The following is a 12,199-nucleotide window of genomic DNA, read 5'->3' on the forward strand; positions in this document are numbered from 1 at the left end:
TCTAGGTTCCACATATATGCGTTAATATATGATACTTGTTTTTCTCTTTCTGACTTACTTCACTTTGTATGGGGCAGTGTTTTATGAAGTATTCTTACTAGCTTTTAAAAATGGTTCCACAAGTACTTTCTCCAGGTATTGTTTCTGCTCAGATATTTTAAGCATTTGACTGAAATTCCTATAAAAGTGTAGAGAGTAGAACGATCACTGTGGACTGGAGTAGCCAGGATGCTTTCTGGAAGAGGGCAGATATTTTATGATCCTTAAATCTGATTCATCCAGCTTCTTAAGCAGCATGTGCTGTGCACTTGGCTTGACCATGAAGAACGGGAGGAACTTTCTGGGAAAGAGCCTCAGCGGCAAATGTCTGGAGTTAGAAAGAATAAGAAGTATGGATCATTGGTAGAATATTGATGTAGTTGAACAACTTGCACAGAAAGGGGATTCCTCCTTGAGAGTAAATGTGAATCATGAATTTGATGTAAAGGAGGTATGAGAGAGCCAGCCACTGCATCTCCTTTTGTGGAACTTTGGCCGAGCCCATGTCATAAATCAGATTCCTATTGTCTTAGAAGTATTATACTAGTGATACATTATTGCAACTCTTTAGCATTTAATTTAAAGATAAATTTTACTTGCATCCCATGTTCGTGTTCTAAGGCCTCTTAACAAAATGTTGAGGTTTCTGTTCCAGGTACAGAATCTGGAAGTACCTTCACAGATACACTGACACCCATAAAAATCAGAGGAGTGTCTGTCTTTAAAATTCTGGCAGTTAAACACTATCCTCATATAAAATGCTAAAAATAAAACATTATTCTCTTAGCATATGCTTTTTGGCCTTCGTTTTGAGTTTTCTGGGGAATTCAAAATAACTTTGGCTCAGGTCCCCAGTGACTGCAGTGTGGCTAAGCTCCGTGGGCTTTTCTCAGTCCTCCTCCTTGACCTCTCATTAACTTTAGCCACTGGTGACCACTTTCCCCTCCTTCAAACACCATCTCCCCTTGGCTTTCCCACCTTCCTGCTTTTCTTCCAGGCTCTGGCAGCTCTCCTGAAGGCTGTCCTAGACCCTCTGCTCTTCTCATTTTACTTTCTTTGGAACAATCTCCTTGCTGTGGCCTTGATGGCCTTGAGTATACAGCTGAGTCACACTACTATTTTTCCATCCCAACCCTCTCTGTGAGCCCCAGACTCTCACCGTGGTTGACAAGGCCCCCCGTGGGCTGGCCCTGGCCCACGTGTCTGCCGGGACCCCCTCACACACTCTGGTCCAGCCACACTGCCGTTCTTTCTGGACCTCAGACGTGCTGAACTCTTTCCCCGCCGGGCACTTGCTGTTTCCTCCCCCTCGAACCCTCTTGTCCTCACACATTGTTGGCCCTCTCCTCTTTCAGGTGCAGCTTCAGGGAGCCTTTGCTGGCTCTGCTTTCAAGTAGCCTCCAAGAGCCCCTCCACCCCCTTACTTTTTTTTTTAAGCTTCACAATAAATGTTTATAAAAACAAATGAAAACCACCAAAACCTTTCCCAAATCACATTCCTTCTCATCACCTCTCAAAGGGAAGCAAAGGAAAGGGCAGTTTTCTGAGTAATTTAAGCAGTGATGGACATTGTATCGAATGATACATGTAATGAAGCCAAAATCCAGTTTAGAGTGGAGTAAACTGTAACAGATGAGAAGAAAAAAAAAAAAAGACCTCTGATTATCTCATCAGTTACTAGTTGGTGGACCTCATTATAAAATATCTCTATTCCATTCACTTTTATCAGAGCGCCCTATTTGCTTCCTTTAGAACAATGATCACAAATTGTGTTGCCTTCTCTCTCTCTCTCTTTCTGTCACCTTCACCCTCTAAATCTCCAGCATCTAGCACATACTTAGCGCTTGCTGGACGGTGAGCACAGGGCCTGGTCATGCTCTGTTCCCTCTGTGGGATTGCTCTTCAGCCAGACACCCTCACAGCTGGCTGCTACACCACTTCACTCAAATGGCATCTTTGCACAAAGGTCCTTCTTCACCTTCCCGTCCCCTATCACTCTCTGGCCCCGTGCCCTGCTTTACTTTTTCTCCTTGCCTTTAAACCACTGCTTGACCTATTAGAGTGCTGTAGAATTACCCAAAGTATTTAATGTTATTTTCCTTTTTGTCCTTTTTGCTGAACTTACTGATTTGAATCAAAATGTTTACACTAAGTAAGCTTATGATATCACTAACCTTAAGCAGACTCTTATATTTTGAGTGGTAAAGGATAAATGCATATATGCTGATGCATGTAATATGTCTAATTTGGGCATTTTATTGAAAATTAATCAACAGCTTCATTTATGGCTATTGGTATCAATACAAGTCTGTGTGTGAGAAATGCGTTTAGAATTAAAATTAACTTAGCTGAGTCATTGCTTTTGATCGGGATCTAAGTATGTAGGTATAAGTCCACTGCAAACTTTTCAAGATATGTTTTATTAAAAATTATGTGACTTCATGTTGGATAAAACCAAACATTAAGAAATCAAGTGAGTGTCATCAACCAAAAGTAATTGAGTACTTGCGTATTGGAGATATTTTAAAAACACATTTTGTTTGTTTATTCACTTGTCTCCCTGACTAGCATGTAAGTTCCGTGGCAGGCACTGTTACTTACTTATATTCCCGGTAATTAGGCAGTGCTTGGTATGTGATAATAGCTGGTACTTGCCATGTGCCAAGTTCAGGTCCAAGCACTTTGTTTCATTCATCAATTTTTACAACAGCCTGTTAAGTAGGTACTGTTATGAAATCCCTCACTAGTACCATCGAATCCATCACCACTCTGAACTTGCTCCAGTCGCTCTTTGAATGGCAGCCACAGTCATCTTTTCAAAACAATTCATTGCTGTCTCTGCTTGAAATCCCTCAGTAGCTTCTCATTGCTTTTCAGATAAAGCCAGAATTCCTGTCCATTCTTACCAGGCTTGAATTGCCCCCCTGCCCTTACAGCCACTCCTCTTGCTACACTAGCCTCAGGCTCCCACCTGCCACAGACTTTCCACCTGGTCAGCACCCTCTCCTGAGCCCTCTCCTCCAAGAGCCTGATGAGGTCCAATCCGCTTGTAAGTGGTTTTATGTAGTAGGTACTCTGTAGAGGTTGAATTAATCCGTGAACATATTATTTGGAAGCTCGAAGTATTGGACCACTTAATTTCCTTATATAATAACTATATTTATTTAAATCCTAGATATAATTATATACAGACTGAAGTTTATAAATGAAAATTCTGAACCATGTGATAGATTGGTTCTCCTGTTCAAGTTATCTGTTCATATTTTACCTGCCATGATAACTAAACTGAGATACAACATAACATACACCTCTGAATTTCCTTTGCATTTCCTATAAAAATGTAGCTGATTTTTCAAGTTTGACAAGTGTGGCTTTGGTCAGGAATCTGCCCTTTTACGTTAGGAAGGCAGGCCCGTGTCCTCCTGCTCTCTAGAAGCTAGTATAATAGAACAAGCATACTCAAGACAACTTGGACTACACGCCACTGTAAACCACAACGGAAAAACTGCAGCAAAGTATTCCCAGTAGAAATCTTGGAATTCCTTCAAGTATATTGAGATTTTGTTAGAAATTGAATTGCCAGTGTAATCCATCTTCCTTGGGAGAAAACATTCAGATAAAGAGCTGGGGCCTAGCAGCATTAACCATTAGAACATCCCTTAAATCAATAAGCTACAAATCTGGCCGTGCATTCCTGCAGCGCCTGGTGGTACACTCAAGTGGCTGGAGGCCGAAGCAGCATGACTGATGGCACATCCGAAACAAGGGCAAACTGTATGGTGATGCAGATCCCTGGGTTAGGCCTAGGCCTTACCTTGTTTCGTTCTACGAGATGCACATATGTTTTATTGATGTACATAAGAAAAGCAGTTTTACTTTTGTTTTTCAGATTTTCCAAATGTGGTTATTGAAGGAGTTCTCCATGGGATATTTTACCCTCATCTACAGCCTAGGTAGAAATCCTCCATGGCTAGAAGAAGCTGAAGCAAGTTTCTCGGAAGTCGTAGTCAAGGAAATCGATACCTACCAAATTAACCTAAACTCTATGACATAATGGCTCTCGCTAGTGGTAAAATTCACAGCCGCAGCTTAATTCAGAGCAGGGACATTTCCATTAGAATGGTGCTTTTAAAAATAGAAACTGAACCAGGGCGGTGCTGAGGTTAAGGCCAAGCGTTTAAGAAGTAGAATGTAGCTGCCAATTTAGAAACCCAGGAGAAGAAAGCTGAAGAAGATCTTTCGGGGCTCCGAGTGTAGCAAAACAGTTACTCTCTGCTTCAGTCACACCATTTGCTAATTGAAAATCCTATCCCGAATCACAGTGAGACTGATCAACTTTGGTAGCTTTTTTGTTCAGATTTTATGACACACTAATCGTTTCATCATGAGATTTTTCTCAGCCAGTGATGGATAACATTCTGAAGTGCTGGCACCAGGAGAGCATCACAGAAACACGCTGTGCTAAATGTGAGGAAGGAACTAAACTGGAAATGAAATTATACTGACAATATTAGGGCATTTTTTAAATCATGGCATTTTAATCTCCATTACAGTGGAGCTGCGTCATATCCGGGGGTTAGCTTCTAATGTCGGCACATAAGATAAAATGGGGTCTCAAGATTATCCTTGAAAGCCCTTTAGAATGGTGCCATATTGGAAATCTCCATCCACGACAGCCAGTTTTTCCTCCAGTGTTGGAAGAGGTAACTGTTTCTTCCATTGAAGACCAATTGAAGTTGTTGGTGTTTAGGGGCTATTTTGTAGAAAAAACACATAACTTTAAACACTAGAATGATACTTAGCCTTGCAAGATGCTTGCCCTCTAAGAGACAGATATGAACTTACAGTGACTGAGGGAACACCAGACTGACAACACTCATCTTGGTTTACTCGAGGGCATCCATTCATTGAATAGGTGGTATAATTGCCAGATGGATTGTTACTTTCCTTATTCCTTATCATTTCCTTTTCACTGATCTCATGTACTGAATTAAATTAAATGTGTTTATGATATAACTCCACTGTACATCTTACAAACATTCAGATTTTGAGTAGTAAAGGATAAAAGCATATATGCAGCCTGTATATATGTGCCATATTTGGACATTTCCTTGAAAACCAGTTAATAGCTAGCCTATTTATGGTTATTAGTTAATAAGCTTCTGTGTGGGAGAAAAATATTTAGATATAAAACTAATAATTAAATCATGGTTTTTGATTAGGATCTGAATATACAGGTTTAAAGCTTGCTGCAGACCCTTAGAGATTTATTTATGATAGATGTGTTACTACATGCTGGAAATAAGCAAGAACTAAATAATCAAGTGTCATCAACCAAAAATGACTGAATAGTCAAGTGTTGGAGATATTTTTTAAATGTTTTTGTTATTAGCTATTTTGAGTTAAATAAAAATGAAGAACAAGAAGTGTTTGGATATGTCTTCTACTGCCAGGATTTTATTGGAAACACAAATTGTGTCTTGTCTCTTTATACACACACACACCTTCTCACATATTCATATAGACATTTATTTCTAATCTGACAAGGTAACTGTTAAATTACCTCATCTATTAAGCCAATAGGTGTTCATTAAGTAGTTGATTTACCAAGATAGTAAGGGTTTTTTTAAAAAATAAAGCCCAGGGCTTCCCTGGTGGCGCAGTGGTTGAGAGTCCGCCTGCCGATGCAGGGGACACGGGTTTGTGCCCCGATCCGGGAGGATCCCACATGCCGCAGAGCGGCTGGGCCCGTGAGCCATGGCTGCTGAGCCTGCGCGTCCGGAGCCTGTGCTCCACAACGGGAGAGGCCACAACAGTGAGAGGCCTGTGTACCGGAAAAAATAAATAAATAAATAAAGCCCAAGAATCTTTGGTAGCACACTACTCAAGAACTTTGGTGACACTACTACTCTTTTTTGAGAATTGATATTTTTTTTTTTTAGTGATGACTTTCATTTCTAATTTTTATTTAAATGTTTAATATTCCATTTCAATTCCATTGCAGGAAATAGAAACCACGATAGGTATTTTAAGCAGAATGGAATAATAAGAAGCAGTGCTTACAGAATCTTTTGGAAGGATGAGGGGAATGAACTCCTGGTGGGTCTCTAGGCACGACTTCCAGAATGCTCCAGCAATTTCCAATACCCGCCTGCCAGGGGAGCTACAGCCTCTGCCTTTAGCAGGAATTCAGGGAGCTGGGAGGCTGCTACTGAAGGTATTGAAGTCAAAAACAGCACATGTAGCTTCGATCCAGGGATCAGCTCGTAGGATCAGGAGGTAACTTACCACCATAACTACCTCATGGCAGCACCCAGGAAGCTGGTGACTGGGCACTAGAACAAAGTGTTCAGCTGTTACCACCTACACCACAGTTGCCTCTCAACGCCCATGACTTCGCTTGTCAGCAACCGCAGCCTAAAGCAGCAGGAAGATGGCATTCACCCACTTCCATCTTTTACTCTTACAGCTCATGAAAGCACATGCAATTGGCAGAACCTTATTCTTGATCCCCAGCTTCAAGGGAGTCTGGGAAGGAGTTGGAACTTTCTGGTCTCAGCACCTCAGAAATGCACATTGGTAAGAGGACGGAATATATTTCCACAGTCAAAATTTTAATAAAAACATATGTAAGGATATATAAAAAGAAAAGTCTTCTCCCATCCTGTCTCCTAGATTCCCAGTTCCCCTCCCAGAGACAACCACTGTTCTTGGTTTACATGTATACTTCCAGAGATATTCCATCCACATGCAAGCAAATAATGTATATTTAGTGTACATGTATTCCATTTCCCCTTTTTTATGAAACATGGATATTTCAAAGCATGGATTCATAGCCAATAAAGAAGTAAAGAGTAGAGGGAAGAAAACAGAATAAAGAAGAGGAAAAGAAATCCTCTTACCACTTAAGCCAGGATATGGGGACAGCCCTCACACTCCCTTATCCCCCAGTTCTTGGATTTGATGGTTTGCCTGGAGCTGATCTCAGAATGTCCCCCAGTTGCTGTTGTATGCAGAGTCTTTCTAAGGCCTAACCTCCATCACCTGGCAAATTTGCATATGGCAGCCCTGGTGTCCTTTCTCCTGGTGTCCTCCTCCTCTCCCCCATTTCAAACAGCAAGCCATGTATACAAATGGCACCAATAACACTGTGACTATCCCCACATGGTAAATTCTTCAGTCATTTCACTTTGAAAAGTATAGAAATCTCACGATCACAGTTTAGGAATAACAAATGGCTTTCATCTCATTTGTCAACTCTGATCAATTGATAATGGCTCATAAAGCACTCAGGTAAGGATTCTATCCAAAGAAAGCAGAAAATAAGTGTTGACAAGGATGTGAAGACTTTGAAACCTTTATACATTGCTGGTAGGAAGTAAAATAGTGCAGCCTCTGTGGAAAATGGTATGGCAGTTCTTAAAAAAATTAAACATAAAATTACCACATGATTTAGCAATTCCACTTCTGGCTACATACCCAAAAGAAGTGAAAGCAGGGACTCGAACAGTTATTTCTACACCCAGGTTCTTGACAGCATTATTCACAACCAAAAGGTGGAAGCAATCCAAGTGTCCACTGATGGATGAATGGATAAAATGTGGTCTGTACATACAGTGGATTATTCAGCCTTAAAAAGGAAGGAAATTCTGACACCTGCTACAACATGGATAAATCTTGAAGACATTATGCCAAGTGAAATAAGCCAGTCACAAAAGGATGACTACTGTATGATTCCACTTATTTGAGGTACCTAAAATGGTCAAACTCATGGAAACAGAAAATAGAGTGGTGGTTGCCAGGGGCTTGGGGGAGGGGGAAATGGGGAATTAACGTTCAGTGGGTTTTAGCTGGGGAAGATGAGAAAGTTCAGAAGATGGATGGTGATGGTTGCACAACAGTGTGAGTGTACTTAATGCCTCTGAACTATACATGCAAAAAATGGTAAATTTTATGTCGTGTAATTTTACTACAATTTTTTTAAAAAGCTTTTTTAAGAAAAGGATTTTGAGTGAATACAGGCTCAGTGAGTAAGAGTATAGCAACCAATTAGTGATATTTGTCCAGGGTGCAGGAGGAGTTTGGGCAAACATACCAGGTGCTATTCTCATATCCCTGGCAACCTCTGAGATTCTAAACCAATTGTTCTAAACCAGAGATGTGCATCAGAATCACCTAAAACTCTGAATCAATAAATCTGGGCTGGGGTCTGTCCTTGGGTACTTAGGGAAACTTCTCAGTTGATTCTGATACGCACATAGGTTAGGAACCACTGTTTGAGGGATGTGAGAGATGGTTTATGAACTCCCCTTCTTTGGTGATTATTGGCTTTCCTACCTCCTGCAGAATCTACTATGAAAAGAACAGCAATTCAACTCTCAGAGTACTGCATGTGGCCATGGGGAGGAGGGACTTGTCTTAGTCCATTCTGGCTGCTGTAACAAAAATACCATAGACTGCGTGGCTTATAAACAACAAACCTTTATTTCTCACAGTTCTGGAGTCTGGGAATTGCAAGATCAGGGCACTGGCACATTTGGTGTCTGGTAAGGGGCTCTCTTTTTCACTGTATCCTCACATGGCGGGAAAGGCACCAGGGATCTCTATGGGGCCTCTGTCATAAGGGCACTAATCCCTAATCACCTCCCAAAGGCCCCACCCCCAAAATCATCACGTAGGAGATTAGTTTTCACCATATGAATTAGGAGGGGGTGGGGGGAGCAGACACAAACAGTCTATAGCAGGACTCTTTGAAGAAGCAGCAAAGATGACAGACAAGTTTGGGTAGTGGTTTCAATAGACACCCTATGTGAATATATATTCATTTACTCATCCACTCATTCAGTGAAATACATTTGAGATTTCTCGCTGCACTAAGGCATGGTGTTAGTTATCTTAAAATAGAGGGCTTCCCTGGCGGTGCAGTGGTTAAAATCTGCCTGCCAATGCAGGGGACACGGGTTCAAGCCCTGGTCCAGGAAGATCCCACATGCCGCAGAGCAACTAAGCCCGTGCGCCACAACTACTGAGCCTGCGCTCTGGAGCCCGCAAGCCACAACTACTGAAGCCTGTGCATCTAGAGCCCGTGCTCTGCAACAAGAGAAGCCACAGCAATGAGAAGTCCTCACACTGCAACAAAGAGTAGCCCCCACTTGCCACAACTAGAGAAAGCCCATGTGCAGCAACGAAGACCCCATGCAGCCAAAAATAATAAATAAATTAATTTTTTAAATAAATAATAGAGACAAAATCTTTGTTTTCTGGAATTTTTGGCCATTTACTAGGGAATGTCTTTCCATTTAACTGAATTGGATGTAGAGTTCAGTGATTAGGACTATCCAGTCTCTCTACTCAGCTTCAAAGCAATCACTTTCATCTTGGCTTTGTTTTGGTTTTCATCCTTGATGATAATTGTAGATTTTGAATTCAGCAGCAGAAACCCAGGGAAGTAGCAGACACTAACTCAAAACAGAAAATTCTGCAACATTTATGTTTTCTGTCCATACAGATGCAGAGTGACGGTCTGGATTGGTGATGAGGGTGAAGAGGTATTTATTTTTGTGTGGGGGGGAGGAGGGTATATTGAAATGTTAAGCCTTTGGAGTACATGTAATTGACTGTAGAAAATTTTGTTTTATATTCTCAGAGTATAATTGTAAATCTGACCCATAAAATGTGAAACACTTTCTGTCTTCTTCTACTCTAACATCAGCCATGGTGCCATCAACAGTGTCTCCAGGCCTGATATTCTCTTCACTTAGATGCTGTTACATAGTGAGCTCCTCTGGGCGCCACATGTTGTGAGACTAAGGCTTTTCATACTTCATCCCATTATAACTGGACAAAGCTTTTACAAACCTTTATAGAAGAAGAAAGCAAAGATTGGAGTGACTAATAAGTAGCTAACATGATAAAGCACTAATTTGGGCTAAGTTCTATCCACAGATTATCCCATTGAAGCCTCACAACATCTTTCTGAGGTATGTATTCTTATTTTTCCACTCTACAGTGAAAAAAATGAAAGTAGAAAGGCAAGATAGCTTGACCAAGGCCACCAGTTAATAAAGGGGATCAGGATTTGCACTGTCGATCCACACAGTTCAGGCTAATCCACGCCCCCGTCAGCCTCACATTAGAACTGTTTGTATTTAAGTGCATTTTTGAACAACACATGAATACTCAGGTCAGAAAGAACTAGTATTGGGACAGTTGCTCATCTTTCTACACTACATTACAAATCAGAGTGCTTTCCCATCTCCCTTGATTAAACCAAGCTCTGTGCTCTCAGCTGCAGCCTCCCCCCAGGTCTCTCTGCTTCCACTTTTACTCTAGTCCATCCTCCACACGAGAGCCAGAGCCATCTTTTTAACATGTCCATCAAATCATGTCACTGTTGCTCAAAATTATCCAGTAACTTCCATCCCCACTTAAAATGGAAACTCCTGCCACACTCTCCCAAGTTCCTCGCCCTCCTCTTCCTGGTATTTATCTCACTGGCGACATTGGTCTTTCTCTTCCCAGGACTTGCCAACCTTGGTTCTCACTTAAGCCCTTTGAACCTGCTGGTCTCTGCCTGAAATACCCTTCTCACCTCTCATCAGAAGACTGTCCCACTCTCACATCAACTTAGATGTCCCCTCCTCCAAGAGCCCCTCCATGTCACCCAATCTTATGTGGCACCCCAGCTCTCACCCTGCCCCATTATTCTATCATAGCACACTCGTATTCTGTCATAGCAGTTACCACCGTCTGTAGTATTCTGTTGATTTGTGTAAGGTCTTTCTCCCCCTCCAAAGAGCATGAGCTCCCTGAGGGCAGGGACAGCTAACGACTTGTTTACCCTGTTTCTCAGTGGGGGTGGGGAGGTGCGGGAGTAGATCCCAGAATCACTGCTGAAGGAGTGGGTGGCCTACAGCCTGTGTTCCCATCAGCCAGCTCAGAGCTGGCTACACACTTCACAGCAGGGCCTTCAGAAACCTTTGCGGAGTTAACGACCTTGCAATCAGGATTTGTAACATCTTCCCAGATTTGTGTAATGATTTGTTCCCTCCTGATTGTTCTGAAACAGTGGTTTTCTAAAGTTTGCTCACCAGTTTGATACATAGAATGGTGATGGTTTGAATGATTTCTTAAACGTCTATCCTTTACAAATGAGTTACTAAGCTAATTCAGTGATTAAAAAACCATGGTTTTGTGACATCTCAGGGCAGTGGTTTTCAAAGTTTGAACCTTGGACCAAGGTGATGCATCAGCATCACCCAAGAACTTGTTAGAAGTACACATTCTCAGGCTCTGCCCCAGACACTCGGAGAATGGGACCCAGAAATCTAACAAGCCTTCCAGGTGATTCTGATGCACAATAAAGTCTGAGAACCGCAACCCTTCATGTTGCACATTTTAAAAATATTTTAACTTTTTTAATTAAAAATACCCCTCACTACTTCTAGGAGGAGCTGGCACAAAATCAAACAATGCCAGATGGTTACTGCAGAAGGCTGATAATACCTTTAAGACACCAGCCCATCAGAAACTCAACAAAACCAATAAGGTATTTTAAATGAAATAAAAGATAAGAGGTATCTTACCCATAGAAATTATCTTCTTTTACATAAGCTTTTATATCTGGTATCATGGTAATTTTTTTCCATCACAGAAGGCATCATAGTGTCATTCTAAATCATTGATATCTTTAAATGTGAATCTGAGTAAACTAGAATCCTTGACTTCATGGAACTTACAGAATAATGTGATATTAGATGGGTAAATATGCCCCAAAATGTGTCATTATAAAGTGTGTTACATGCTATAAAGGAAAAATAAGGAGGTTTACTTATGTGCAGGGAAGATACCTAACTTAGGTTTGGGCAGGTCGAGAACCTTCTCTGAGGTAGTGACATTGAAGTAAAGACAAAGGATGTTGGAAGAATTAACTGGCAAGAATGGGGGAAGGGAGAGGGTGTCACAGAGACATCAGAAGCTTCCAAAGCCCAACCAAGGAGAGAGCTTCAGTCAGGGTCCCCAAGGAAAGGGGTGAGTGTAGAGGATAGTGGAGGGCTGGGGCTGGATCCCACAGGGCCCTCCTTGGGACATGACATTCAAGAGTTTGGCTTATAGCCTATGTGCAATGGGAAACAATTGACTGGTTTTACACAGGAGAGAT

The 12,199-nt window shown here is 41.6% G+C and overlaps 1 protein-coding gene across 2 annotated transcripts in view; it reads left to right on the top strand.

The window, feature by feature from the left end:
- The window catches only part of SNX24 (sorting nexin 24), a 171,767-nt gene extending 166,302 nt beyond the window's left edge, over positions 1-5,465 (top strand). For both annotated transcript variants that reach the window (XM_060091893.1, XM_060091892.1), the window contains one exon: positions 3,929-5,465. In XM_060091893.1, the coding sequence (XP_059947876.1) occupies positions 3,929-3,996 (68 nt within the window). In that variant the 3' untranslated portion in view covers positions 3,997-5,465. The remainder of the gene's footprint in view (positions 1-3,928) is intronic.
- Positions 5,466-12,199: the final 6,734 nt, after the last annotated feature.

Source organism: Mesoplodon densirostris, chromosome 3 (genome assembly GCF_025265405.1).
Source record: "Mesoplodon densirostris isolate mMesDen1 chromosome 3, mMesDen1 primary haplotype, whole genome shotgun sequence".
Taxonomy (NCBI): domain Eukaryota; kingdom Metazoa; phylum Chordata; class Mammalia; order Artiodactyla; family Ziphiidae; genus Mesoplodon; species Mesoplodon densirostris.